General features: G+C 49.6%; 3 protein-coding genes across 3 annotated transcripts in view; 1 reads left to right on the top strand and 2 right to left on the bottom strand.

The window, feature by feature from the left end:
• The window catches only part of CHRNA5 (cholinergic receptor, nicotinic, alpha 5 (neuronal)), a 32,878-nt gene extending 32,585 nt beyond the window's left edge, over positions 1-293 (top strand). Inside the window, exon 8 of the mRNA XM_012651863.1 lies at positions 132-293. Within this exon, the coding sequence (XP_012507317.1) occupies positions 132-293 (162 nt within the window). The remainder of the gene's footprint in view (positions 1-131) is intronic.
• A 3,031-nt stretch (positions 294-3,324) lies between these two features.
• CHRNA3 (cholinergic receptor, nicotinic, alpha 3 (neuronal)) lies at positions 3,325-21,604 on the bottom strand. Its single transcript, XM_012651862.1, has 6 exons — positions 21,538-21,604; positions 19,834-19,973; positions 19,679-19,723; positions 18,389-18,498; positions 11,220-12,231; positions 3,325-3,594 (listed from the first exon to the last, which is right to left on the bottom strand). Exons 1-6 carry the CDS (start codon positions 21,602-21,604, stop codon positions 3,466-3,468), a joined length of 1,503 nt encoding a protein of 500 aa, XP_012507316.1. The 3' UTR covers positions 3,325-3,465.
• Positions 21,605-25,924: 4,320 nt separating this feature from the next.
• The window catches only part of CHRNB4 (cholinergic receptor, nicotinic, beta 4 (neuronal)), a 16,031-nt gene continuing 15,246 nt past the window's right edge, over positions 25,925-26,709 (bottom strand). Inside the window, exon 6 of the mRNA XM_012651905.1 lies at positions 25,925-26,065. Within this exon, the coding sequence (XP_012507359.1) occupies positions 25,925-26,065 (141 nt within the window). The remainder of the gene's footprint in view (positions 26,066-26,709) is intronic.

Here is a 26,709-nt window from a genome sequence, read left to right as displayed (position 1 = left end):
TTGAACTCCTGAGCTCAAACAATCCTCCCGCCTCGGCCTCCCAGAGTGCTAGGATTACAGGCGTGAGCCACTGTGCCCGGCCCCACAGTTTTTAATTAAGTATTTAATGTGTTTTTATTTTTTCATAACAGGTTGTTGAAGATTGGAAATTCATAGCCCAGGTTCTCGATCGGATGTTTCTGTGGACTTTTCTTTTGATTTCAATTGTTGGATCTCTTGGGCTTTTTGTTCCTGTTATTTATAAATGGGCAAATACAATAATACCAGTCCATATTGGAAATGCAAATAAGTGAAACCTCCCAAGGAGTTGAAGTATGAATTCAGTTACCCAACACGCATATATCTTATGGAACCTATAAAATTATGAAAATGTAAATAGTGCTTGAAATTTGATGCAAGCTTTAACAGCGTAACAGTTTATCTTAATAATCATCCATTAGAACATCTGCCTGTATGACTTAAGTAATAACTGACAGAATAATATTTGATCTTCTAAAAATAGCAGCAAAATATTATCCAAACTGTACTAGTGAAACCTCTCATGTTTGGATCCTGGCAAATAACACTAATTTGTAATCAACAGTGACGTTCATCTTTTGACTGTGGTGGAAAATTCCAACTGTATTTGAAGACTGATTTTAAAACTTTTTATGCATTTGGTAAAGGTACGCATTTTTAAACTCTGTCCTATATTCACTGAATAACAGCTAAACAGATAAGGTGTATTGTATCTTTAGTATAATAAACTGCACATTAAATAAGCTGGCTACTCAATGTAATAACGACAATGCGATGCTGCTTTTCTGTAACCAACATTTGTAATAAATGAAAAATTGGAATTGGGAACTCCTTTATTCTCCAGATGCTTCAACTGAATAACTGTTTCTGTAGCTTCCATTCCAGTGTACAGTCATACAGTAGACAACGCCTGTGGACACACAGTGGCATTTGCTTAACATTAATCTCGATCCCCTTGACTACACTCCTACAATAGGACCATCTTCTATATAAATTGTGGTAGCATCTCCTTATCTTTGACCTTAGAATAGGCCACTACAATTACATGAATCCCATCTTTAAAAACCTCTAGGTCTAAATCATTCTGTGAGAAAACCATCTTCCAAGATCAAAGAGAGTATTCTAATTTGCTATAAGCACATTGTTACATACCTGTAATGTTTCAATTTTCTTTCATTCTGCCAATTACAATGGAATCTTAGAGTTGCAAGGGCCTTTAGATAGAAGGCCTATTAGAAGTCAGCCTATTACCGGTACAATACATATTATTCAGCACAGTATAATGTATCACAGGCGAAACAGATAAATTTCAGCCAGGCGTGGTGGCTCACACCTATATTCCTAGCATTTTGGGAGGCCTAGCCAGGAGGATAGATAGAGGCCAGGAGTTTGAGGTTGCAGTGAGCTATGCTAACACCACTGCACTCTAGTCTGGGCAACAGAGCAAGATTCTTGTCTCAAAAAAAAAAAATAAATAAATAAATTTCATCTCTAATGTCCCTGATTCAGGTATGATCAAGGAAGAAAACACTAACAGAAATTGCATTCAATTTCGAACTCTTTCAGCTGCTGAGATAACAAACGCCTAGTAAGTAAGTAACCCATCTAAGCTCAAGTCAACACTCTTCAGAAGGCAGAGGAGACTCTAATTTGCCTTTTATTGTAGGAAGGTGTTTAATGCCTTTTGCTATAGGAAAGTCTGGTTTGATGAATTTAAATTGTCTGTTAGCTATCTTAGTTTGTATATATCCCTGATCTCTCTTATGTTGCCATTACTGCTACTTAATTTTTATATAGAAATTTTATAGAGCCCTTCCTTTTGACTTACCGAAACACGAGTCACAGCGGGCTACAATTCTGTCAGTCTTATTTTTGCACAGGAAAAACATAATGACTAGTGAGAAGATTCAACCAGTCTGTGAATCATCATCTCTGTCAGTGGTTATTTAGATTCAGAAGTGTGCTAATAGTATGTGATATTCTTTCTTAATTTGTTTAAAGCAGTGTTTCTCAACCAGGGGCAATTTTGCCCCTGAGGGGACATTTAACAAAGTCTGGAGATACTTTTGGTTGTTACAACTGGTGACAAAGGGGACTATGTCATTGGCATCTAGTGGTTAGAGGCCCCGGTACTGCTAAAGATCCTACAATGCATAGGACAACCCCCTCTACCCCAGCACATACTTATCTAGCCCCAAATGTCAAATGTGCCAAGGCTGAGAAACACTTATAAAGATTCATGCTATGAACCTGCATGTTTGTGCCCTGCCCACCAAATTCATATGTTGAAACTTAATCCCCAATGTGATGGTATCAGAAAGCAGGACTGGGGGGAGCTGGCCATGTGTGACAACTCACACCCACAGTTCTAGTACTTTGGGAGGCTGAGGCAGGAGGATCACTTGAGGCCAGGAGTTCGAGACCAGCCTGGGTAATATAGCAAGACCCTGTATCTAAAAAACAACAACAAAAAAATTAGCCAGGCGTGGTGATATGTGCCTGTGGTCCGAGCTGCTTGGGAGGAGGCTGAGCCAGGAGGACAATCTCTTGAGCTCAGGAGTTGGAGGCTGCAGTGAGCTATGATCGTGCCACTGCACTCCAGCCTGGGCAACACAGCAAGACCCTATCTCTTAAAAAAATAAATAAATAACAGACCCCAGCAAGCTAGCTAGCCCATTTAGCCAAGTGAGGACATAACTAGAAGGTACCCTTTTGAGGAAGAGGAACCACATACTGAATCTGCTAATGTCTTCATCTTGGACCTCCCGGCCTCTAAAACCATGAGAAATTTCTGTTGTCTATAAGCCACTCAGTTTAAGCCACCTTAGTTAATGAACTAAGACAGTTCATTAACAATGAATGAGTGACTAGGCATAATTTCTCACGGTATAATAATTTAGAATTATGGAAGAGAAATAGTTGAGGCCCTCTAAAAAGAAGGCATGGCTCTCAGACTCTTGAAAAACAAAGAATGAGAAATGCATGGTAAGAAACAGTAGTAATGGGGTATTGCTGAAATAGTATAAAACTTCAAGGAGATTATGGGCTAAATAAGAAAAACCATTGAAAGACCTATAGTGATACTGAGCTGAATGCATTTTTATATTTCTGAACAGCAAGTTTTTCTATCCAGTTATTTCTCAACAACTGAAAAAGGGAAGATTTTACATGGTCCACATACTACTTACCACTACAGAAGAATTATTTTGACATTTTTTTAGCTTACCAAAAAGATTAGTTAAATGTTCATCTACCCATAATAAATACTCTTGATATTTTTCTTGCCTGATTTTTTTTTACAAAAATCAAGACAACTGGAAAACAAGTAAACCTTGAAATGCCAAAAAACAAAGCTGGTAGCTTGCTAACAGAACGTATGTTATTGTTAGGAAATAGCCCTCCTCCTCCCCACACTCCAGCCCCTTGGGCACACGTGCTGTTTGGCGCCTACACATCTTCCCTGGCCATCAGGGGCTGCAGAAACAATCCTGCTGTCCCTAAAATGCACACCAGGATGAAAACCCACAGGAAAATACGATCAATCACCATGGCAACATACTTCCAATCGTCTTCAATCTGCAAAACAAAAATAAAAATCATAAAAAAGAAAAACATGAAGGGAAAGGCAAAGTGAACACATTTTCGATACTAAATAATAAATATGCTGCAGCGGTAGAAGAAGCCATATTGTCTCCAATATGCAAGAAGCCTTTTTTTCCTAATTGATATAGTCTGAGGAAATCCACCATTTCCAAGTTTTTCCTTATACAGTAGAGCAGTATAAAATTGTGGACACATTAGCTGTTTCAAATCAGAAATTTCTCAATGTATACACAACCGAATTTTTCTAAATCGAATTCCAATTTTATAAAGCTAGTAAAACCAGTTGCTTGACTTATGCTCCCACGGTAGGATTCCAGGCCTTCATTAGGATGGATAATATAATCCAACATCCTTTACCATTGTTACAAAGTACTAGTTATCATCCAGTTTTAGACACGAATTTCCTTTTAATGTCCGTTCCAAAAACGAAATCAGCACATCAGGACAAGCCCATCCTCACCCTTTCCTTCCCACTGCCCCCTCAACAACGCGCAGCCGACCAAAAGTCATCCTTGGTCATCAGGCCTAAGTGTCGTGAAGTTCTGTACAGTTAAAGAGCAGGCTGAACGTCAGATAATCGCTGACAATAAAGAAAAAGATGGAAGAAAGGGCAGGACTAATTGTATATAATGTAGCCTCTATTTGGGCTTGAAATAGGAAGGAAAATTGTATGGTAATTATACTCCTAGACAATTCAGAAACCAAAGAAACCATAATTGAATTGAGAAAGAGAACCCATGAATCATCTGATTTCAAAGCAATAATCACATAACAGGCAGCATGGAAGTTAGCAATTTAATTAAGTGCACGGAAAGGGGGCTGAGAGACGATTTTATTTCATCATTATGAGCCTGAGTAAATATGTCCCCTTGGTGAAGCTAAGAAGTCATAGGTAAAGTTAGAATCATGGTGCCGTATTTGCCACAAGGTACTTTATTTGAATTCCTAAGACTGGTCTGTAAGTGCTTCAAATACACCATAGACTGTGTGATTTCTATCCATCGCCTGCTGGCCAAATCTCCTAAGGCTCTTGGAGGCAGGGCATGGAAAGCAGAGACTTGGAGAAAAATTTGATTATAATCTCAGCTCTGCTCCTTTCTAGCTGTGAGAATCTGGGTCAATGCTGTGACCTTCCTTCGCCTCAATTTCCTCATCTGTAAAACGGGGATAAGAATAGTAATTACCTCAGAGGGTTGTTTCAGCAGGGTCCTTAATGAATAGTACCTAGTGATGTAAGCGTTGATTTCAAAAATGATCCTCATCCAAGTATATCTCCATCAAGCAGCTCACGGATGGGTCAGCCCAGTGAAGAAAGACGGGACTTGGGTCTTGCACGTGAATATAAATCGTGCTGCAAAAAGAGCTGAGTGGACAGGAACTTTATATCTAAGTCTTTAAAGCACAATGCTAGTGGCCATTCTTTGGAAACTTTGGAACTAATGAGTCACAGGTATTAACAGATGTGTTAGGCAAAACGGTGGCCCAGCCTAACCCCGGAGCTGGCCCAGAAGCCAGGGAAGACTGTGCTTTAAAGACTTTCAGAAGCCCGGGAAGGTGTGGCCGGGACAGTGCTGGGGGGCGAGGGCGAGTGCCAGGGGGAGCTCCGAGCAGCACTTCTCCTCTCCCCACGCCGAGGACCCGCGCCTCCTCTCGGAGGAGACCGGAGCCAGGCGGGGGCGGTGCGCGGTCCTCCGCGGGACGAGTCGCCAGCAGGGGGCAGCACATGGAAGGCTCACGGAGCGCCGCGTGTGGCCGCGCGGGCCTCGGCTTCGCCGGCCTGGGGAGGGCTCCTCCCCCAAGCACAGCTCCGCACGGCGGGCTGACGCCCGGGAAAAGGGAGGTCGCAGGCCGCAAACACGCCAGCTTAGCTAGTCGAAAGCAAACTCAGGGAGCGAGTCGAGGATTTAAAATAAAACACGATATTCTCGGAGAGGAGAGAGTACCGGGAAACAGGAGGTAGGAACAAGCAGTTTTACAGAAGCGCCACGTGGGGGTAATAGGTATGAACAGAAAAGGCGCGATAAAGAATTCAAGAGATGGGGTGACTGGCAGGACGGACGCAGGCCGGGAAGGCAGCAGGGAAAGGAGAGGGCGAGCGCAGACAGGCTCGGGCCGCGGGGCAGGAGCTGGGGAACGGGAAGGGGAAGGCGCGGGGAGGGGTCTCCACAGAAATCAGAAGCTTGACTCTCCCTGAATTAAAAACCGATGGGAACCTCAGAATGACAATGACTCGTGAGAATGCCAGACAGATTAGGAGAGACCCCCACCTAGACACGCAGTATCTGATGTCAGCAGATTTCTCTACAAATAGAAAATTCTAATAGCTTCTAGACAAATCCATTACTCAAAAAGAACCAACACTCAGACTAGCTTAAAACTTTTCAGAAGTGACACTGAGGCATAAAGACGGTGGGGCAATGTTTTTTTAAGTATTTAAGAGAAAGAACTTCAACCCTGGCATTTTGTGTCCAGCTAAATAAACTCTCCCTGAAAAGTAAGGGTACATTTTTTACATTTTTTAGCCTTCCTGACCTCAGAAGGTTTGTGCATAAACACTTTCAAGAAGGCATGCCAATAAGAAGAGAAATAAATCCAGGGGACACCATGAGATGTATGTGAAGGGTAAGTAAATTTAGTAGAGTTCACTGTAGACTAAAGAAAGAAAGGAGTAGCCAAAATAACAACATACCTGCATAAAAATGCAGAACTGAAGCTCTAGCAACACCCAGTGTGGCCACAGGTGCTGAGGAAGAGCAGACAAACGGAAGGAGATTGGGTGGGTGTGAGACAGCCGTCCCCAACCTTTTTGGCACCAGGGACTGGTTTCATGGAAGACAATTTTTCCAAGGACCAGGGGGCTGGCGGAATGGTTTTGGGATGATTCAGGCACATTACATTTATTGTGCACTTTATTTGTTATTGTTACATTGCAATATATAATGAAATAATTATACAACTCACCACAATGCAGAATCAGTGGGCGCCCTGAGCTTGTTTTCCTGCAACGAGATGGTCCCACCTGGGGGACAGTGACACCCAAAGTGTGTTGCTTATGTCCAGTCTACTCCATAATCTCATTTTGGTCACTGTCACTACAGAAAACCCGGCTTCACAAAGACAGGATGTTGGAAATGGAAGCAGGCTTTTCAGTGCTTTGTGGCAATCTCAGGATATTCCGCCTTGACTTTAATCCAGAACACATGGAGATTTGAGTTGTCCCAAACCTACTTTTAAGGCCATCATTTGCGATCTCAAGCAGTTGATCCTCTTCTAGCACAAAGTTGATCCGCCTGGCTTATTCACAAATGGGTGGCAGATCCACTCCCTCCCAGTTCGGGGGTCTTTGTGGTTGGGAGGTAATGCTCAGACTCTTTTGAAAGTTGAGGTAGGTGATCACGCACCAGCTGGGAGAAAGAAGGCCCCGGCTCAGTCTCTTTCAAAATCTCTGCTAGTGTTTGAAACATGTCGAAAATCCCAATGTTCACTCGTCACCCCCATAATTGCAGTTTGGCTTTGGATGCAGTGACTCTATCTGCCAACTTGAACACAGTTGTCATCTCCCCTGAAGTGACAGATTGAGTTCATTGAATAGGTTGAACATGTCACACAAGCAAACAATCATACTGTCACTAAAATGTGGAGCGGCTCTGTTAACTCAAAAACTCTGGCCAGTATCTACCTTTAGAAAGCCACCTTGCTTCTGTGTGTAAGAGAAGACCCGTGCTCTGCGTCCTTCTCACACAGCTGTGTGAACAGACGTGAGTTGAGGGCATGCACTTGAATGTGTTGATCATTTTATTAATAAAAATGTTGTTTAAGGGCCGGGCGTGGTGGCTCATGCCTGTAATCCTAGCTCTCTGGGAGGCCGAGGCAGGCGGATTGTTTGAGCTCAGGAGTTCGAGACCAGCCTGAGCAAGAGCGAGACCCCCGTCTCTACTATAAATAGAAAGAAATTAGCCAAACAACTAAAAATAGAAAAAATTAGCTGGGCATAGTGGCGCATGCCTGTAGTCCCAGCTACTCGGGAGGCCGAGGCAGGAGGATCGCTTGAGCCCAGGAGTTTGAGGTTGCTGTGAGCTAGGCTGACGCCACGTCACTCTAGCCCGGGCAACAGAGTGAGACTCTGTCTCAAAAAAAAAAACAACAAAAAAAACGCTGTTTAGTTCCGGTGACATTTTCGGCTAGCCAGCATTTCTCTACGGATGACACGGTGCGCAGACTTGCATTCAGAAGCGACCTCCTTGACCTGAGCAGTGAAACCAGAAAGCCGTCCAGTCACAGCAGCCACTCCGTCCATGCATATACCAACACGAAAGGACCAATTCAGTTTTCCTGCTACATAATCATTCAGAGACTTGACTAGTTCTGCAGCTGTGGTGTTGGTTGGCAGCAAAAGGGCACCTAACACATCCTCATGCACATCCTCCTGAAAAATATATCCCATAAGAACAAGCATCGTTGCCTTGTTGTCAACATTGGTAGACTCGTCAACCTGGATTGCATACCACGGTGACTCATTAATCCTCTCTAACAACTGTGCCTCGATGTCCTCTGCTATTTCGTCAACGCGTCTAGTTATGGTGCTAGCCTAAAGAGGAACACATGACACCTTTGGAACTGGAGCCTCTCCTAAAAGTTCATGGCAAATGTCCTCAGCAGCAGGCAGGACTAGCTCTTCACCAGTAGTAAAGGGCTTGTTAGCTTCAGCAACGCGGTAGCCACTAAGCATGATGCTGTCAGTGCAGACACATTTGAGGAAGTCGTGGCCTTCAATAATTGCTTCTGTTCTTTGTACGCATGTTTTTTTCTTTTGAAAAACTCCAAAAGCTTGTCTTTTAAGGCAGGGTGCTTGGTCTCCATGTGGCAAAGCAGTTTGGAGGGTTTCATGGCTTCCTTAGATAGCCGGTGGCCACATATTATACAAAGCGGGCTTGGAGAATGTTTATCGCTCGTTGCAATGAACTGTAATTTAAGTGGGACTCTTGGTAATTTCTTTTAAATGCAGCTTTCATTTTGTCGGCAGTCCTAGAGCCTTCTACTGTGCCCTCATTGGGTCTTTCCCCCTTTGCGAAGAAGCTCTCCAGCAATGTTTGTTTTTTGCTCATTTTTGCTAGGGTGAGCTTGTGGGCTTCCCACCAACCTAGGAGCCAGACATGTAGGAAATTAAAGCATCTCTGGAAAACGGTGTCACAGTGTCACTCAGTAAGAGGGAAAGCAGCCATCCTGCAGACAGCTCAGCTCTATTTTGAGCACTGAGTGGCCACCGCTTCTAGACAGGCCACAACCTGGCGGCCTGCTGGCCGGATTTCTGCTTTCTCTGGGAAAACTGGAAGACCTGGCAATAATGGGTCCACATTGCCACGCGGGAACAGATGACCAGAGGTGAGCAGTGGCTGCCCCTTGAGATCAACCATGTGCCACTAATTTGCCACAGACTCCACCCCTCCCTGTTGCCACATTCAGGCCCTTTCACTAATTTACCTGCCTCATATTTAAGTTTGTGACCTCTCTTTTAATAAGAATTTTTTAACATGTCTATCCCCATGTCTTAGACCCTTCTGAAACTCTAACACTTTGTACAGTGTCCGGTAGATAATTCTGAGAATAAAGGTAATTTCTAATAGCCTGACAGAGGCTAGAGTACAGGTACTTACATCTTAACCTTTAGTAAAAGCATTGCTAACTTAAATGATTATTTTAAAAATGAGTAAAGAAAGGATAGAGAATGTCTACAAGAATGTCTACCAGCGTTAGACACGAGATTTTAACTGATTATTTACTCAAGACCCAACAACTGCTTCAACCGAGTGCCTGACTTTTTGGCTCAATGACTAGGATCGGCTGGGGTCGTGCACGCCCCGGTGGGTGGAGGCGAAGAGACGAAGGCGGCCGTGGCGGCTCCTCCTGCCTCGTCTACTGCAGTGCGCCGCTCACACGGAATGAGAGGCCCCAGACGTTTCTTACCAATATTAATTACCTGCCATGGCTCAGGAGCCAAAGTTATCTGGTAATTAGTTCTTTGCTAATATACAACTTAAGGCAGAGCCACTTAATTTTAAACCAGAGTTTCTTTATAAAATTAAGTGTGACCCTGGTAACTTTGGTGGCATACAGAGAGTCATGGAGTAGCGAAACGCAACATTATTTAGTATAAAACTTTCCTATTCTTAGTATTTGACATAAATGCTAAGTTCTTGAGTTTGAGCATAAAATTTTTGGAGAAAATAGAACTAAGTTTGCCTGATTAAAAGGGGCAATAGCTGGACACAGTGGCTCACACCTGTAGCCCTGGCTACTTGGGAGGCTAAGGCAGGAGGATTGCTTGAGGCCAGGAGTTCAAGACCAGCCTGGGCAACTTAGTGAGATTCCCCACCCCCACCATCTCACAAAAAAAAAAAAAAAAGGGCAAAAGAATGTGAATGGATACTTAACAAAAGAAGATATCCGAACGGCCAAGAAGCCTATGAAAAAGAGGCCTAATAATTACTCAACAGGAAAGTGCTAATTAAAACAGTGGTGAGATACCACTTCACACATGTTGGTGAGGAGGTGAAGCAACTGGAACTCTCAAACATTTCCAGGGAGCATCAAATGGTTCAAATACCTTGGAAATCTTACAGTATCCACTAAAGTTAAAAATATATCTGTCCCATGATCCAGCAATTCCACTCCCAGGTATATATCCAAGAGAAATGAGCATATATATTCACCAAAAGACATGAATAAGAATGTTTACAGCAGATTCATTCCTAGTAGCTCCAAACTGAAATAACCATATGCCCAACAATTGTAAACCAAATAAACAGAAGGCAGTGTTACAGTCATATTACGGAATATTACACACTAATAAAAAAAGAAACAGCAACAAGGATGAACCTCAAAGACATTATGCTGAATGAAAGAAGTCAGACACAAGAGAGTTTGTACTATGTGATTCCATGTACAGGAAGTTCAAGAACAGGTAAAAGTAATCAACGTCAAAGAAGTCAGGACAGTGGTTATCAAGCCCGGAGGGAGATACTGACTGGGCAGGGTTACTGGGGGAATTTCTGGGGCACTGGGAATGTTCTATAGCTCTACCTGGATTGCAGTTCCAGGGGTGGATACACAATGTAAAAATTCGTTGAGCTGAACACCTAGGAAGTGTGCACTTTATCCCACGTAAATTATACCTCGAAGGGCACACACGTGATTGGAAGTGAAAATTAAAATGTGACGTCAGCTAATTGATACTAACTGGAGATGAGCTGGCCCCACACCCCTTTCCAGCCTGTCTCCTGATCCGCTCTCTCGGCGCCAGGGTGTTTCATGGCCCAGACTGCTGGCAGCCCGGTGGCTAACTTCAGGGCACAGCATATTAATGCTAACAAGCTTTATCATCCCATTTTACAGATGAGAAAACGGGCTCAGAGAGGTGACATATAACTGGTCTGAACACAGGCTACTGACTCCAGAGTCTAATTTCTTAACCCCCACCCACAGGCTACTGACTCCAGAGTCTAATTTCTTAACCCCCACCCCATGCCTTGCCCCACAAAGAACGCATAAATGTTTGTTGAATGATTGAATGACTGATACAATAACAGCTATATCCTTACCTCTTTGGCTTCATTCTGTGCTTTCATATTTTCGGCAATATACTTGACACTTTGGATTGCTTCTTTGATTTCTGGTGATAAAGCAGAGAGGGACAGCAGAGCGTCGACGGATTCAGAACTGGAGCTTCTTGCGAGGTTGGCGCTGAAATTCGAGACTTTCATCCTACGGTGGTGGCAGTAGCCACACATCCCATCCTGGCAGGGGTAGCCTTCCTTGCAGCCTTTGGACTCTGCGCGGCTGAAGCAATTCAGATTCGAGAGCTCGGCACCATAGAGGGGCCTTGGCTTCGGAGTGTGTCCCTCGCTGCTTGCCGGCCTGGTCATGAACATGACCCTGGGGAGCAAGCTCAGGAAGATGGTCTTCACCCACGTGGGCATCGTGTGCGTAGTCGGAGTTCTGTAGTGCACGTTGAGCACGAAGACCGTGATGACGATGGACAGGGTGACGAAAATCATGGTGAACAGGAGGTACTCTCCAATCAGGGGGATGACCAGCGAGGTGGAGGGGATGGTCTCGGTGATCACCAGGAGAAACACGGTCAACGAGACGAGGACGGAGATGCAGAGGGTCACCTTCTCGCCGCAGTCGGAGGGCAGGTAGAACACGAGCACGGTGAGGAAGGAGATGAGCAGGCAGGGGATGATGAGGTTGATGGTGTAGAACAAGGGCAGGCGCCGGATGTGCAGGGAGTACGTGATGTCGGGGTAGATCTCCTCGCAGCAGTTGTACTTGATGTCGTGTTTGTAGCCCGGGGCTTTGACGATGGCCCACTCGCCACTCTCCCAGTAGTCCTTGAGGTTCATGGAGGAGCCGATCAGGACCAGGTCGATTTTCGCCTTGTCGTAGGACCAGGAACCGAACTTCATGGTGCAGTTTTGGTAATCAAACGGGAAGTAGGTCACGTCGATTTTGCATGAGCTCTTAAAGATGGCTGGAGGCATCCACGTCACTTCCCCTGTGTATCTGAGCAAGGCTTTGGTCTTGTCGTCCACCTGGAAATCCCCGACAGCACTGCAAAGACAGACAGGAGGCGCAGCGCCACGTGGTGACTCCTGCATGGCCGGTGAGCCCGGCTTCCCACGGCCTGGCACGATTTGTAAGCTGCAAACAGTGAGAGCTAAAAGTGCCATCAGAGGTTGCCCCGATCACTGCCCTGTTTACCAAGGGAGTACTGGGGCCCAGGCCCCCTCCCCCAACAGTCTGAGACACCTGTCACCCCTGGGGCATGTCACAGGTTCATTCTATGCTGGTATTTATAGAGACACTCCCAAACGCTGGAAAAGGATTTTTTCCCCCTTTAATTAAAGAAATGGGAAGAGGGTCGTCACCCTGGAGCCAGGAGTTTGGGCAGCCTTTGGGAGTATTTGCCCTCTGCTGTCCCCGTGGCTTGAAGCTCGCGGTTTGGGCCGTTCGTGCAGTCTGCACTGGGCACCGGCGTGGGTGGGAAACCTGGCCGTGGAGCTGGAAGGGGCTGCACAGATCCCCATGGGAGCCCACCGCCATTCAACCGAAGCTCAGCAGACGGGCTTATTTCCAAGCCCTCCCCCTGGATCCCGATTCCACCATTCCCTGCACCCTCTGCACTTGCCAGCACGGCTTCGCAGTGAACACTCCCGTCTTCCGCCTCCTTGTCCTTCAAATTCAGCACAACCGGTTTCTTCACCTTCTATTTCCCTATCTGTCCCCATTTTCTCCCTCTATTTCTTCTTCTCCCTTCCTTTTCCCCACGTGTGCCCTGACTTTCTTTTCACACACAGATATACATCTTTCCTAGAGTGGTCTTGTTGGCTTGTTCAGCAGGTCAGCTGCTGACAAGCTCAATACCACGGGGTTTTGCACTCAGCATCCCATCCACAGTGGCCAGATGGGGGCACCTGACAGCAAGGCCAGTGGGTCCTCAGACCAATGTCCCTGCCCAGGGAAGCCTTCATGGCCTTTCCGTGGATTAGCCTTATTGTGTTTCTTAGCATTCTGCATGCCAAGGCATTCATGTCCTTCAAAAGGAAGCAACCACCACACACACCCCTTTGCCTTGTACCTGCAGAGCTGAAAAACAGTTACAAGGACCTTAACATTTAGGGATATCCTTGTTGCTATTTCTGGATAGGAACCTGTGAAAACAGAAGGGGAATGTTCCCCTTGCTAATCTCTGGCCCTCTTACCCTCACGTGCCTCGGTCGAGCAGCACAGTCATTACACCTGAAGGCTCGATGCCAAAGCCCCTACCCACCTTTACTCCGGCCAGCTGGTTTGCCCCAAAGGTGCCCTACTGAGTTTATGAGTTTATATTAATACATTCTTACTGTGCCGCCAATTTCCCACAAGGGTCTAGTCCAAGGGGTGACAAACCATGGCCCAGGTGCCCCCTAGTTCTGTAATTAAATTTTTATTAGAATAGAGCCACTCCCATTTGCTGTCTGTTGTCTATGGCTACTTTTGAAGCTCTAAGGGCAGAGTTGAGTAGCTGTGACAGAGGCCATATGACCCACAAAGCCTAAAATATTTACTCTCTGGCTCTTTGCAGAAAACATTTGCTGACCCTGCTCTAGTCCAATCCCTTTGTTTTGCTGAAGAGGAAGCAGAGGGTCAGAGAAGAGGAATGATTTGCTCAAGATCCCACAAAGAGTTTGTGGCAGAGCCTTGGCCATTCACTTGAGTCCCCAGGTGAGACACAAAAATGTGTGTGTACCCAAAGGACATACCCAGAGATAATCCTAGCTTGGTTGCAGTGCTCATTTCTGGGTGTCCCAGTCACGACAGCTGCTGCCCACAGAAACTCGTGGCTGTGCCTGCCCAGCTCAGAAGGCCTGTGTGTGCCCGGAGCGATGTCAACTGTCATATCTCTGCCACCAGGAGACAAAGAACGTGAAGACCCAGCCTGGGACCGTGGTCTGGCACGGCATCAGCCACATAATGAGCACTCGGTAAATATTAGTTGACCAAATGAATGATCGAAATATAAATCAAGATCACACACCCCTAAGGAGCCCAAGAGACGGCTGGGAGCAAAGGATGGCAGAGGGGGGACGGTCCGAGCAACTCACCGCCAACCACGTGAGCTGATTACAGACAGGTGGAGGGCGGGGCAGGGGTACAATGATTGGCTGAGCTGTCACTTTAATACAAAGGAAGCTGAAGAACATAAACGGGGCAAGGGCGGTGAGTGGTATGAGAAAGATCGTGATGGTGTAGGTTTTTTAAATCTCTCTAAATTCCTTCAGAAAAATAGGGCAACTAGGATAGCCAAAGAACCAACCTGCTGACAACATCACGTATGGGGTTAGGTTACACGGTGCGCCCCGAACCTCAGGATGAGAGAGGGTCAGCGCTGGGTGGAGGGGACCGAGGGGAGGGAAGGGGGCCTCTCGTGTCCTAAGAGGGCAAGACACAGAAATCTCCAAGAAACAGCTGCCCCTCAGGACAGAGGACCCCGCTCCAGCCTGAATCCTCGGCCCGGGGACAGCGAAACACGGGCTCCGGGTTCCGCGTTGTGGGCGAGGACGAGAGAAGACTGGCACCCGCTAGGGTCTGCAGAGAGGTCAGGGCTGCTGCGGCCTCTCGAGGGCCTCAGAAATCGCTCCGCAGACCTCCCTTCCGGGACCCAGACCCCCTCAGAGAAAAGGCTGCTTAGGGCAGGGTCCAGACTGAGCAGGGCGGGACGAGAAGAGACAGGAGGCTCGGAAACCAGAGCAGTCGGTGTCCAGAGGCAGCAGCTCGTGCCCCGTGGAGGGGCCACCCAGAGAGGCCAGGCTTGTGTCACCTCAAGGCGGGGGGCTCTCAAGCAGCCGCAACGAGAGGACCTCTGTGCACCGCAGGGATCCTCCAGGAACCCGTCCCAAAAGCACAGCGGGGCCACATACTCGAGCACGAGCGCAGGGCCCCGCACAGACGCGGCGAGGAAGACGCGCAAACGCACCGCGCTCGAGCGCACAGCCGGAGCAGGCAAGGCCGGCAACGGTCCGACACTGCGGGTTCCACCGAGGCAAACTTAGAAATCTTTAGCAATTGTGAAAGGGCTGCACGAATCAGAAGTAGAAAGATAAGAAATAATTTGGCTAAGCAACAGGAGGATGCACAAAGAACTGATAGAACATAGGAAAGACTTAGGAAAAAGGAAGAAAAAAATCATTTTAGAAACAAAGATGAAATTGAGAGAAAGATAAGAACACGCAGACAGCATGGAAAGCGTAGTCGTGGAAATAGAAGACAGAAAAGAGAAAAGAAATCTTTTATAATCCAACAGAAAGAATTTGAGAGAATATAACATATAGAAAATATAGGCAAAGTAGTATATATATATATATAAAGTATATATAGAGAGAGATATATATAAATGAGTTTCTAGAGAGAAAATCAAAGCAACAGAACAGAACAAAGCTTAACAATTATCATTAAAAAAAAAACTTTCCTGGACTAAAAGAAGGCTTATTACGTACACAGTGCAGAGTAAAACAACCGCACTTTAAAGACAAAGGGAAGAATCCCTGGTGCAGCCACGCAGAAAGAACGATCCGCGCATGAGTAAGACGGCCGACCATCCCCCTTTGCCAGGGAAGTCCAGGTCTGCATCTGTGGTCCCGGCATGCTTATTAATAGTGTCTCCTTTTCCTCTCAAAGTTACTCTATTTTACAAGGAAAACACAATTAGATTTGCATCAGATTTTGACAGCAACACTTCACACCAGAAGACAATGAGGCAGCGTTTTAAAGATTTTCATGGAAGGAAGACAGGAGGCAAGACTGTGACACCCAGCCAAGTGACCTAAAAGTATTCCCTAGAAAGGTTCCAATGCGTTTACATCACAGGAGAAACTCTGGTTACAAAACAAGATGTTTCTAGTGTTAAAAATGAAGAGAGACCCTCAATACGGGCCAATCTTGAGCATCCTAAGTTCTCACTAGGAGAGAGACCAGGTGGATGATTTTCTGTAACATGTTGTTTTCAGCTTTGGATTCCAAGGAAATTCCTTATGATATTTGCTCTTCTCCATATCAATTTGAAGCATTTCATTATGTCTCTCATTATTGTTAAAATCGTACATCCTAAAGCACCCCAGTGGTTCACCCAAGATTGCCGGCAAGGAAATAGCGATAAAACCCAAAACATAAGATTAAAATTTTTGCCCATTTTCTTAATTCTAACTTAGGAAAAATTCTCTACACCCTGCTCAGTTCCCTAAGAGCCTTTGGACCATGAGATTTCTATGGCAGCTCACAGAGAAAGGAAAAGATTCTGCAAAGAAAACCAGTTAAGTTTATCTTGTTTCCCAGTTCTTTGAGGACCAGTCTACAAATATAAATGACATAGAAAAAACATATTCACAAATGCTGTGTTTCCTTGGAAAAACAGCAAATAAAACCAGGACTGTCTTTGGAGTAGAGACCCCCTTTTGTTTTTGCCAAGGACCAGGAAGTGGGATCAGCAAAAACCACAGCTTCTCCAGTCCTGACACTAATCGTAAAACCCACAGTACTAATAGTAAAACATATTCGTGTGTACTAATACAGGATAAAAACCTAAACACAGAGTGCTTTTAGTCACTACAATCAGATTAGACTAATTCTACATGAAGTGTTTTACTGAAAAATGTTTCCTGGTTAAAACATTCTAACTCTGGAGATAAAGCACAGGTACAAACGGTATTTTTCAATACCTGGAGAACAAACTAGTACATGCTGTAAAATACCAACTAAATTTTATATTAGCCCAGTAAAAGAGTTTAAATGTGGAAAGTATCAGTTTTGTGTGGGTTTAGGGAAGAGAGATGGGCAGGCTCAGACCGGACCCTTTGCAAAAGAAAAAGAGAGAAGCTTCCTGAAACTGGTGGCAAGGTGCCCAGAGGGACTGGAGGTGTCCTGCTGCGAGCGCTGCCTGTGCGCAACCTCCCGCCATGGCAGGAACCACCCACTTGCCTCTCGTCCCAGACTCCCCTTCTCAACCACAGCTGGGATCCTGGGCCCGGAAAGCTCATCCTACTCTGCACGTGGGAACCCACTTCACCTGCTGGGGGCCACCGATGCTTCCCCCGAAGCTCAGACTGTTTCCCGACGGGAGGAGGCTGGCAGGGCACACTCGTGCAGGAGGGCGACTGCCTGATGGCAGGCTCGCAGGCTTGCTGCCCGGAGAGCAGAGACGAGGTTCCAGGGCAGGGGCAGAGGCGGGCTGGGGGTGCCCAGCAGAGCCCCTCAGCCACAGCACCAGCCTCCTGCACTCACCGCTCACAGCAGCCCCGAACAGCGGACTGCTGAGACCACCCGGGCCTGGCTCTGCCACACGTCCTCTGAGTGAGGTCACTCTGGGCCTCACCCCACACCTGAGCAACGTTGGGATGGGCCAGGTCTGTGATCCCCAAGCAGGCGGCCATCACAGCCCCCGACAGCTTTGCGAAAACGCACATTCCTGGGCCCACCCCCTGCCCACCGAGTGTTTCTGCGGCGCGGGGCCTGGGGATAGGGGCACAGAGGTTTTTGGCTAGTGTAATACATATTAACTTCAGAAAAGACAACGAGGAGCAATGAGAAAATATTTTAAATACAGACACCTATATTTTTGAAAAACTCCTTGGCAAGTGCCAGTCAGCAGGCTGGGAACCCTGGACGACATGACTCAGGCTCCCCCGGCTGTGACCTTCTCCAACACCCTCATTCTCCCTCGGAGAAGACAGCGAGGAGGCCACCGTGTACTCCGGTTCCTATCTGTCACAGGCTGCTAACAGATGCCACACTCGAGGCCCTCCTCTGGCGTCTCAGGCTCCCCCCACACACACTGGGGCCAGTGCTCGGATCCTTCCAGCCTTGCATCCCACAGCCCAGCCGAGCAGGTCACTCTGGCTGCCCATGACACACTCTCCTGCCTCCCTGAGCCCTCCCTGCTCCACGTCCCCTTCCTCAGGTCCCGTGTGACCTCCAAGACCAGCTTCAAATGCCACTTCCTCTCCGAAGCTTTGCGAGACGCCCCTCCTCCACCCACACGTGGCCGCCTTTGAAGCTGCTCTCTGTGGCTCATTGGCACCTCTGGTACTTGGTATATAGTAGTTGCTCACTAAGAACTTGCAGAATGAGCAAATGAATGAAGCCCTCTTGGAAAAGGCCCAGCAAGGCCAGGCTGGACGCACAGTGGGCTTAGGACCCAGAGCCCAGGCGGACAGCCGGCCACGCAGCACCTTACTTGTTATACAGCACGATGTCTGGCTTCCAGATCTTCTGTGCAGGGACATGCATGAACTCCACCCCGTCGTAGTCAGAGGGGTTCCACTTCAGCTTGTAGTCATTCCAGATCTGGGGGAGGAGGCAGGGAAGGAGAAGGACACAGCAAAAGGACCAGACTGTTTTATTTCTCTTGACACCAACCACCTTGGCAACTCCCCGCCTCCCGTTGCGTGCCACGGAGCCGCCTGTGCTGCAGGCCACGCAGCCCGGTTTCTCAGGTGGGCACAGCGAGGGGAGCGTGCTGGGCCGCGCGTGCAGGCTGCCCCGGGCTCTAGGGGAGCCACTGCCTGTGTGACACGTGCAAGCCAGCTCCTCTCCAGAAAAACAGGGGCCACTGCTGCTTTCCCTGCTCACTTCTAGTGCCAAGTCCAGGTCCATGCCTTAAGCTTCTGCTGTTTACATCCCCTGAAATGGCTCTCTAGGGGGCCATTTGTTTCAGACAAGTCCCCCACTAAGCCCCAGTGAGGGGATGTGCTCCAGTCACACACAGAGCCCTGTCCGCCTCAAGGTCAAGCAGGGCTGGCCTCTGAAAGGTTCCAGGGGAAGGAGCCGTGGTCCCTTCGGGGCCCAAGAAGCGTCTGGGTGCAGAGGCTGGGAGGTCTGAACCTGAGCACCCGGGAGGAGAGGGGAGGCCGTGGCCACACAGGGAGCATGTGCCATCGAGTGCGGGGGGCACTGTGCCCACCTGGCTTTCCAGCCTCCCGGGGACAAAGGCTGCACGAGCTGAGCACTCAGCCGGCCAGGCTGGCAGAAGGGTCACCATCAGGCCAATGGGCCATTATGCCTCTCAGAGGTCTGGACAAAGCCTCCCTGGGAGGACATGTGGAAGCCAATTTCATGGCCCCAATCTAAACAGAAAAACCCAGAGTCCCTACTCCCACCCCACCAACAATAACAACAGCATCTGATTCTGACTTAAGAGTGAGTTTCTGGCAAAAGGAGGGGACCACCCTAGTGTTGGGGGCCAGGGCTCCACTCCCAGGCCTGTACCATCTCGCTGCGGAGAAGGTCTCTGTCTCCAGGCTGCAGTCTGTCCCCCTGTGACTGGAGGGGCCAGGCCTGTGGTCCTTCCAGTGGGACTGTAGAGCAGTGTATGTGACCCAAACCCCTGAAGAGACAGATCTGCCAGTCGGGGACCCCTGATCTGGGTCCATGACAAGGAAGCCTGGCCTTTGGGCCCCTCTTGGTTCACAGCCTGCAAACAGCAGTCGCCACCAGGGGGCAGCAGTGCGTAGGGCCTGGCACTTACTTGCTTGAGCCACAGGTTGGTCTCCATGATCTGGTTCACTTCATCCTGGAAAGAGAAATGAAAGTGGACAGGCGAGTCACACAAACAACGCTTGCTCTGGGAAGGCTCCTCCGGAAGCCCCGCACCCCGTGGCCAGGCTCACGGCCAGCACTCACCACCTTCACCAGCTGAGACATGGACACCTCAAAGTAGATGATGACTGGGTCGGACACGTTGGCCACAGGCCGGATGATCTCATTGTAATCTTCAAAGAGTCGCTCAAACAGCCGGTGCTCGGCCTCTGAGGCACTGGCCCCTGCGGAGGCAGCCCTATCAGTCAGGGGCGGCCATGGCTACCCACAGCCCAGCCCCGGGCACCACCCAGCTATGGCCTCCCCTCCAGCGACTGGGGGTACTCTTTGGAACCCCAGACTTTCAGGGTAGTCCTGCCCCCTTGAGTTACACACTGGGAAACTGAGGTCCAAGAGGGGCAGGATCCCATCAGGTCACAAGCCTGGGCTCTGAAGCTGGTGCAAAGCCTGGCAAGCCACTGTTGTGAGCCATGTGAGCTCAGGCAAGTGGCTTAACCTATCCCAACCTCAGTTTCCTTATCTGTCAAAATAAAGATTGTAAGTGTATCCACCTCAAAGCTTATTATGAATGCAGCGCTTAGCCTGGGGCTGGCGTGTGGTAAGAGCTCAAGGACTATCCTTACCTTTGTTGTCACTACGGTTAGGGTGTGGTGCAAATGCAGTCAGAGCCCCTCTCTGCTTCCAGGATGGAAAGATGACCCCAGGGGCGAGGCCACCCAGGCCCAGGTGTTCAGCTTCCCAGCCTGGGGGAGCCTGCAGCCCCAGTCGGGGCTCTCCTTCATCCCACCCAGGGCCCAGTAAGGGTTTGGCTGCCAGGCCTCTTAGAAGCCAGGGCACCCACACGGCTCAGTCCTTGCTGGGGTTGTCTTCACATCCTGAATGAAGACTCTGACCTCTCTGAAACCCTGGGGAGCCCCTTCATTCATACCCCGCCCTTGTGCGTCGGGGAGGCGTCCTGGGTCAGCGTCTGCTGCTTCCCACTTACCGAGCCGGGGTAAGTGGCGGAACAGGGGAATCCTTAGGGAAGTCTAACCCAGCTCCTTCGGGTTCTGAAATAGGGTTTTGCCCGCTCCCCTGCTACTCTTCCCCAGAACGAAAGGAGGGGCCGCAGAAGCCCGGCTGGGGGTGCAGCGGAGGCCGCAGCACGGAGGGCCGGCGGCAGCGCGAAAGCCCTTGCAGCCCCGCCGAGCCCCGGCCCCGCCTGCACCCCCGCTCCCAGGGCACCACGAGAGTCTTCCAGCGCGCCGGTCAGGGCCGCTTCTCTAGGACGCGAACTGCCACGCGAGTTGCATTTAGCTCGCGCTGGTTTTGAGCCGGGGCCTCGTGAAGCGTATGTAACTCATATCTCTTCACCTGGAGAGCCTCGAGAATTATTTTTCAAGTTGCATGTAAGTCACTCACAGAAAATGATAAAAAATAACAAATTTTTCATTAAATTAAAAGGATCGCTTTGCTTTCGAAGTACTCATTCTATTTTCGTGATAAAACACCATGGCCCCAAAGAAAAACGTTTTTCTCCTAGCGTGGCAGTAGCGTGCTGGAGGCAGGCGGGAGGCGCGCCGGCTCAGGGTCTCTAAGCTCGGCGGCGAGGGGATGGCCCGGCCCCGGCGGCCTCGGACGCGTCTGCAGCCCACGCGGCCAGCGAGGAGGGCTGCACTCGGGTCCGCGACCTCTGCGCCGGCACCGGGGCCCGCCCGAGCCCCCGCCCGCGCGCCCCTCGACGCCCCGGAGGGGAACCAACGGGAGGGCCGCCCCCGCCCCGCCGTCCGCGTCCCCGCCGTGGCGTACCCGACAGCAGTGGCAGCAGCAGCAGCAGCAACGGCGGCGGCGGCGGCGAGCGCGGGCGGCCGCCCATGCCGGGGCCGGGCGCGGGGACGGACGGCCTCCCCGCGGGCCGCGCTCGGAGCCCGGAACCCGGCGAGGCTTCGCCGTCTCGGCGAGCGCGGGCGCGCGGGGCCCAGGGCTGCGGGACTGGCGCCCGGGCTGTCCCTCCGCGCCCGCGGGCCCCGCCGACGGCCCGGCGCCGACCGTTCCGAGCAGGTCTGTGCCCGCCGGGGAGGGGCCGAGCCGCCGTCCGGCTTCCGGGGCTTGCGCAGCTCGGCGGGCGGGGGCGGGGGCGGAGGCGCCGGCGCACCCTCCAGGGAGACCTCCGGCGTGTGGCGCCGCTGCTTGGTGACTGTGGCAGGCGCGAGGCCGGTCTTTTTTTCCGAGTCCTTACAGTTTGGGGCGGGGGGCCGGTCGTAGTCTGCCGAAACAGTACTGGGCGTGAATTGGCAAAATGGCCGAGGCTCGCCGAGTGTCCCTGGACTACACTATAACATTCTCTCTAATTTAGAATGTGTTTGAAATGTTCTTTAACGAAAAGTAAAAGACACGAAAAAGGAAACAAAATTTACATGGAGATTTCATTTGCTCTTCTGACGAGCAATCAGAGAGGGCACTCGGCTTCCCACTCGTAGCCCCTGGCAGAACCCGCCTGTCCGCCCGCCCCCCACCATCGGGAACCCCGGGAGCCCAGGAACAGTACAGTGACCCCGGGGGGCCCTGGGGTCCTTGGCCTCTCTGACCACCCACCGGGGATGGAGGCACCTCAAGAAGGCTTCCTTGTTGTCCTTTATCACAGGAGGAAGGAGCTTGTGGTAAACTCTCCCCTTGGCATTCGGCAAAGGTGGGTGGCTTTTGTTACTTCCAAACTGGGCTGCTTGTTAAAGCCAAACAAAAGGAGACAGTTTGCGGGACCCACCTTTCTGGCCCCCATCAAAGCATTCTCATCCTCCTGGCAAAAATCCTTCACTTGTAAAATATTGCAAATCTCACGTCCTACAGAGGACTTGTATCTGTGAACTAAAATAAAATCTTAAGGCTCAGTCCCCACCGGCTGACGGAATGGACCCCCTCTTGGCCAAGGCAATATCCCAAAACTGAATGGCCTGCCAGGAGGAGAGAGGTCAGACATGCCCATCAAGCCCCCTCTCTTCTTGGAGACATCCTTTGTAACCCATTAACAGGCCTAAGGCTATGCGAGACACCCCTGCAGGCCCTCAATTTACACAAGGAGTAGATGTCTGGTGGGCATCATCTCTGATAAACAGCTCCTTATGTTGAAACATTCCAAGCCTTTAGACAAAGCTTCATGTCTTTAACCAATTACAAGTCAAAGAATCTTTAAACCCACCTATAACCTGTAAGTCCCCCCCTCCTCCTCGCTTTGAGATGGCCCATCTTTTTGGGCCAAAGCAATGTACGCCTCCCAGTATTGATTTAATGACTTTACCTGTAACCCCTGTCTCCCTGAAATGTATAAAACCAAACTGCAACCCAGCCACAGTGAGTCCACTGCTCAAGGCCTCTTGGGCGTGGCTCCGAGTCATAGTCCTCAAATTTGGCTCAGAGTAAATCTCTTTAACATTATTTTACAGAGTTTGGCCTTTTTTCCACTGACATATCCAGAATATATAAAGAACCCTCAAAACTCCATAGTAAGCATAGATGGGTATGAGGGATCTTACTGGAGTGATGCAGATGTTCTAAACCTGGATTATGGTGATAATGTTACTAAAACGCATGGAATTGTACACTTAAAACTGGTGGATTTTATGATATGTAAACCGTACCTCAATAAAGTTGTTTTGGCTGGGCGCGGTGGCTCACGCCTGTAACCCTAGCACTCTGGGAGGCCAAGGCAGGAGGATCACTTGAGCTCAGGAGTTCAAGACCAGCCCGAGCAAGAGCAAGTCCCTGTCTCTACTAAAAATAGAAAAAGTAGCCGGGCATCGTGGTTATGCACCTGTAGTCCCAGCTACTTAGGAGGCTGAGGCAGGAGGATCGCTTGAGCCCAGGAGCTTGAGGTTGCCGTGAGCTACAATGACTCCACTGCACCCTAGCCTGGGTGACAGAGCGAGATTCTGTCTCAACAACAAAATTGTTTATAAAACTCAATAGTAAGAAAACCAACAACTCAATTTAAAAAATAAGATTTTGGGCCGGGCGCGGTTGCTCACGCCTGTAATCCTAGCTCTCTGGGAGGCCGAGGCGGGTGGATTGTTTGAGCTCAGGAGTTCGAAACCAGCCTGAGCAAGAGCGAGACCCCGTCTCTACTAAAAATAGAAAGAAATTAATTGGACAACTAAAAATATATAGAAAAAATTAGCCGGGCATGGTGGCACATGCCTGTAGTCCCAGCTACTCGGGAGGCTGAGGCAGGAGGATCGCTTGAGCTCAGGAGTTTGAGGTCGCTGTGAGCTAGGATGACGCCACGGCACTCTAGCCCGGGCAACACAGTGAGACTCTGTCTCAAAAAAAAAAAAAAATAATAAGATTTTGACACTTTGCCAAAGAGGATATACAGAGGACAAGAGTGCAACAATTGGTAATTGTTGAGGCTCAGTGATTGCACCTGGAGGTTTGTTATACTATGATGTTTTCTCTACTTTGGAATATGTTTGAAATGTTCCTTAATAAAAAATAAAAAGTAAAATATGTTCACCACTAGCCATTAGGAAAATACAAATTAAAACCTGGATAATATGCCAGTTCACAGCCACTAGAACAGCTAAAATGAAAAGCAAACGGTCAACACCAAGTTCAGACAAGGACCAGAGCAGGGTTGCTCCGACTTTGGTGGGGCTGCAAAAGGGTGTAGCCGCTCCAGAAACCAGTTTCTCATATGGTTAAACGCACACTTACCATATAACCCAGCAATGACACGCCTGAGTATATCTACAGAAATAAAAAATTTGTTCACACACAATCCTATACGTGACTATTCAAGCAGCTCTATTTATAATTGCCGAAAATTGGAAACCACCTAACTGTGCTTCGGCATCCGTACACGAGAGCACTGCCTGCCCGCGCAGGGGAGCGAGCCAGCCACACCCTCACAGCCGAGGCGTCTTAGAGGCGTCTTACAGGCTTTATGCTGAACGAAAGAAGCGGGGCTCCAAAGGCGACAGACTGTAGGATTCCATTTAAATGGCATTCTTGAAAAGACTGAACGTTAGTGATGGAGGAAAGGCACGTGGTTGCAGGGGCTGGGAGTGGAGGGCGGCTAGACTATAAAGGACAGCAGCAGGGAGTTGTTTTGGGTGACAGATCACTCCTGTATCCTGATTGCCGTGGTGGTTACGCAAATCTACTACATGTATTAAAATTCATAGAACTATACGTTTAAAAGTCCATTTTCTTGTATAATAATTAAAAAATAGAATTCTTTAAAAAATCCTCCTCCATTCCACACACATTTTGAGTGCCCACGGCGTGCGAGGCGCTGTGCGGAGCGCGGGGGAGAGGACAGACCTGAGCTGGCCCCGATGCAGAAGCAGAGCGGCCCTCGCTCGCGCCAGGGAGGAGCAGCCGCGCCGCTCGGGCGGGGTGGGGACCGGACTGCTGCTCAGGGCAAGGGGCACCTGAGCTTGAAGGAGGAGTCGGAGCCATTCATTCATCCGACAAACATTTATTGAGCGCCCACGGTGTGCCGAACTCTGCCCTAGGCCCTGGGATACCACGGCGAACGGGAAGGAGCAGACCCTGCTCCCACGGAGCTCACACTCGAGTGGGAGACGAGTGGATGGCAGACGTGCCACCAGGTCAGAGCTCCAGGTACCAAGGAGTGCTGGAGGAAGGCGGTCGGGGAACGCGATCGTGGGGAGGCTGCTTTGGAATGATGGGGTGATTAAGGAAGGCCTCTCAGAGGGGGTGTCATTGGAGCAGAGGAAAGATGGGAGCACGGCTCTGAGGGACCGGTGTGGACAAAGCTTGGGCGCACTGGGGGAGGGCTCAGGAGGAAGGTACAGCAAGCGCACAGCCCCAGCGGGAAGGCTGGACAGGGAGACGTGGAGGGAGACGCGTGTGGAGAGGAAGGCCCGGATGCTGGCTCCATCCTGACACATAGCAGGTGCTGCCAGGGTGCTCATCTTTACCTCCAGTGCCAGATGCAGGGAAGGAAGATGAGCCGCAATTAAACTGTTCGAAGCTCCCTGCAGCAGGGGTTTCCTGGAGTTCCTCCAAGGCCTTCAGAGAGGATAGTCCACGCCCCCCATCCTCGCCTCTCACCCTCGGTGGCTGGTGTGATGGGTTGAGGGCCTGTGGTCACGTTTACCTAGAGCCTCATCAGCCATGACTCAGGAGAAAGCAGCAAGCCGCCCACCTGGCCACTCCCAGCCCCTCACCCCCCAAGCTAGGGCCCCTCAGAAGGCGTGTGGGTCTGGAAGAGGGGAGGCAGGAAGAGCCCAACGGTGCCCAGGACGCACACAAACACGAAGACCCACAGGAAGAGCCGGTCGACCACCATGGCCACGTACTTCCAGTCCTCAATGACCTGCAGGTAGACAGAGGGGCTGGTTACAGGTGCCAAGCACTGGAGTCCCTCCTTCCCCCGAGTCAGGGCTTCACTATCTGGTCAGGACCCCACAGGCCACTGGCTTGGCACCGGGTACTGGAGTGGCAAGATCTCAGTCCAAGGTTGGTCCCTCAGCTGGGCGACCCTGTGCCTCTCTGGCTCTCCTCCACCTGGACCCACACCTGTCCCGCACATCACATCGCAGGGCCACTGGGAACTCGGGCTGCACAGAAAAGTTAGGAGTGTAGGGATCATTGATATCACATATTCTGATCTGAAAACCGAATCTGGTCATAAATACAGGGGAATGAGGCCCAAGGACTGCAAGGCCCCTTCCTTTCATTTTTATCCCAAGCCCTCTGCCTGAGGTGGTTCTGTCTAAAGGAAGATTTGGGGCCCACCTAGCTCAATGAAGCGGGGCAAGGGGGGCTTGCAGAACACCTGGAAATCCTGCTGTTTAATCTGCAGTTCCATTCGCAGCAGCGCCTGTGTTCTGTAATTAAGACCCAGTCTCCTCTTGCTGCATCATCTGGGTCTCTTTCTGTCTCTGCCATCTCTCTGTCTCTGATCTTCTCAGACCCGGCTGTGGGGTGTGAGGTTGGCAGAGACCTGGCTGGCCTCCA

The sequence above is a fragment of the Propithecus coquereli genome, unplaced genomic scaffold, assembly GCF_000956105.1.
Source record: "Propithecus coquereli isolate 6110/MARCELLA unplaced genomic scaffold, Pcoq_1.0 Scaffold372, whole genome shotgun sequence".
Taxonomy (NCBI): Eukaryota; Metazoa; Chordata; class Mammalia; order Primates; family Indriidae; genus Propithecus; species Propithecus coquereli.
Note: the sequence above shows the minus strand (reverse complement) of the source record. Positions and strands in the feature narration are given on the sequence as shown.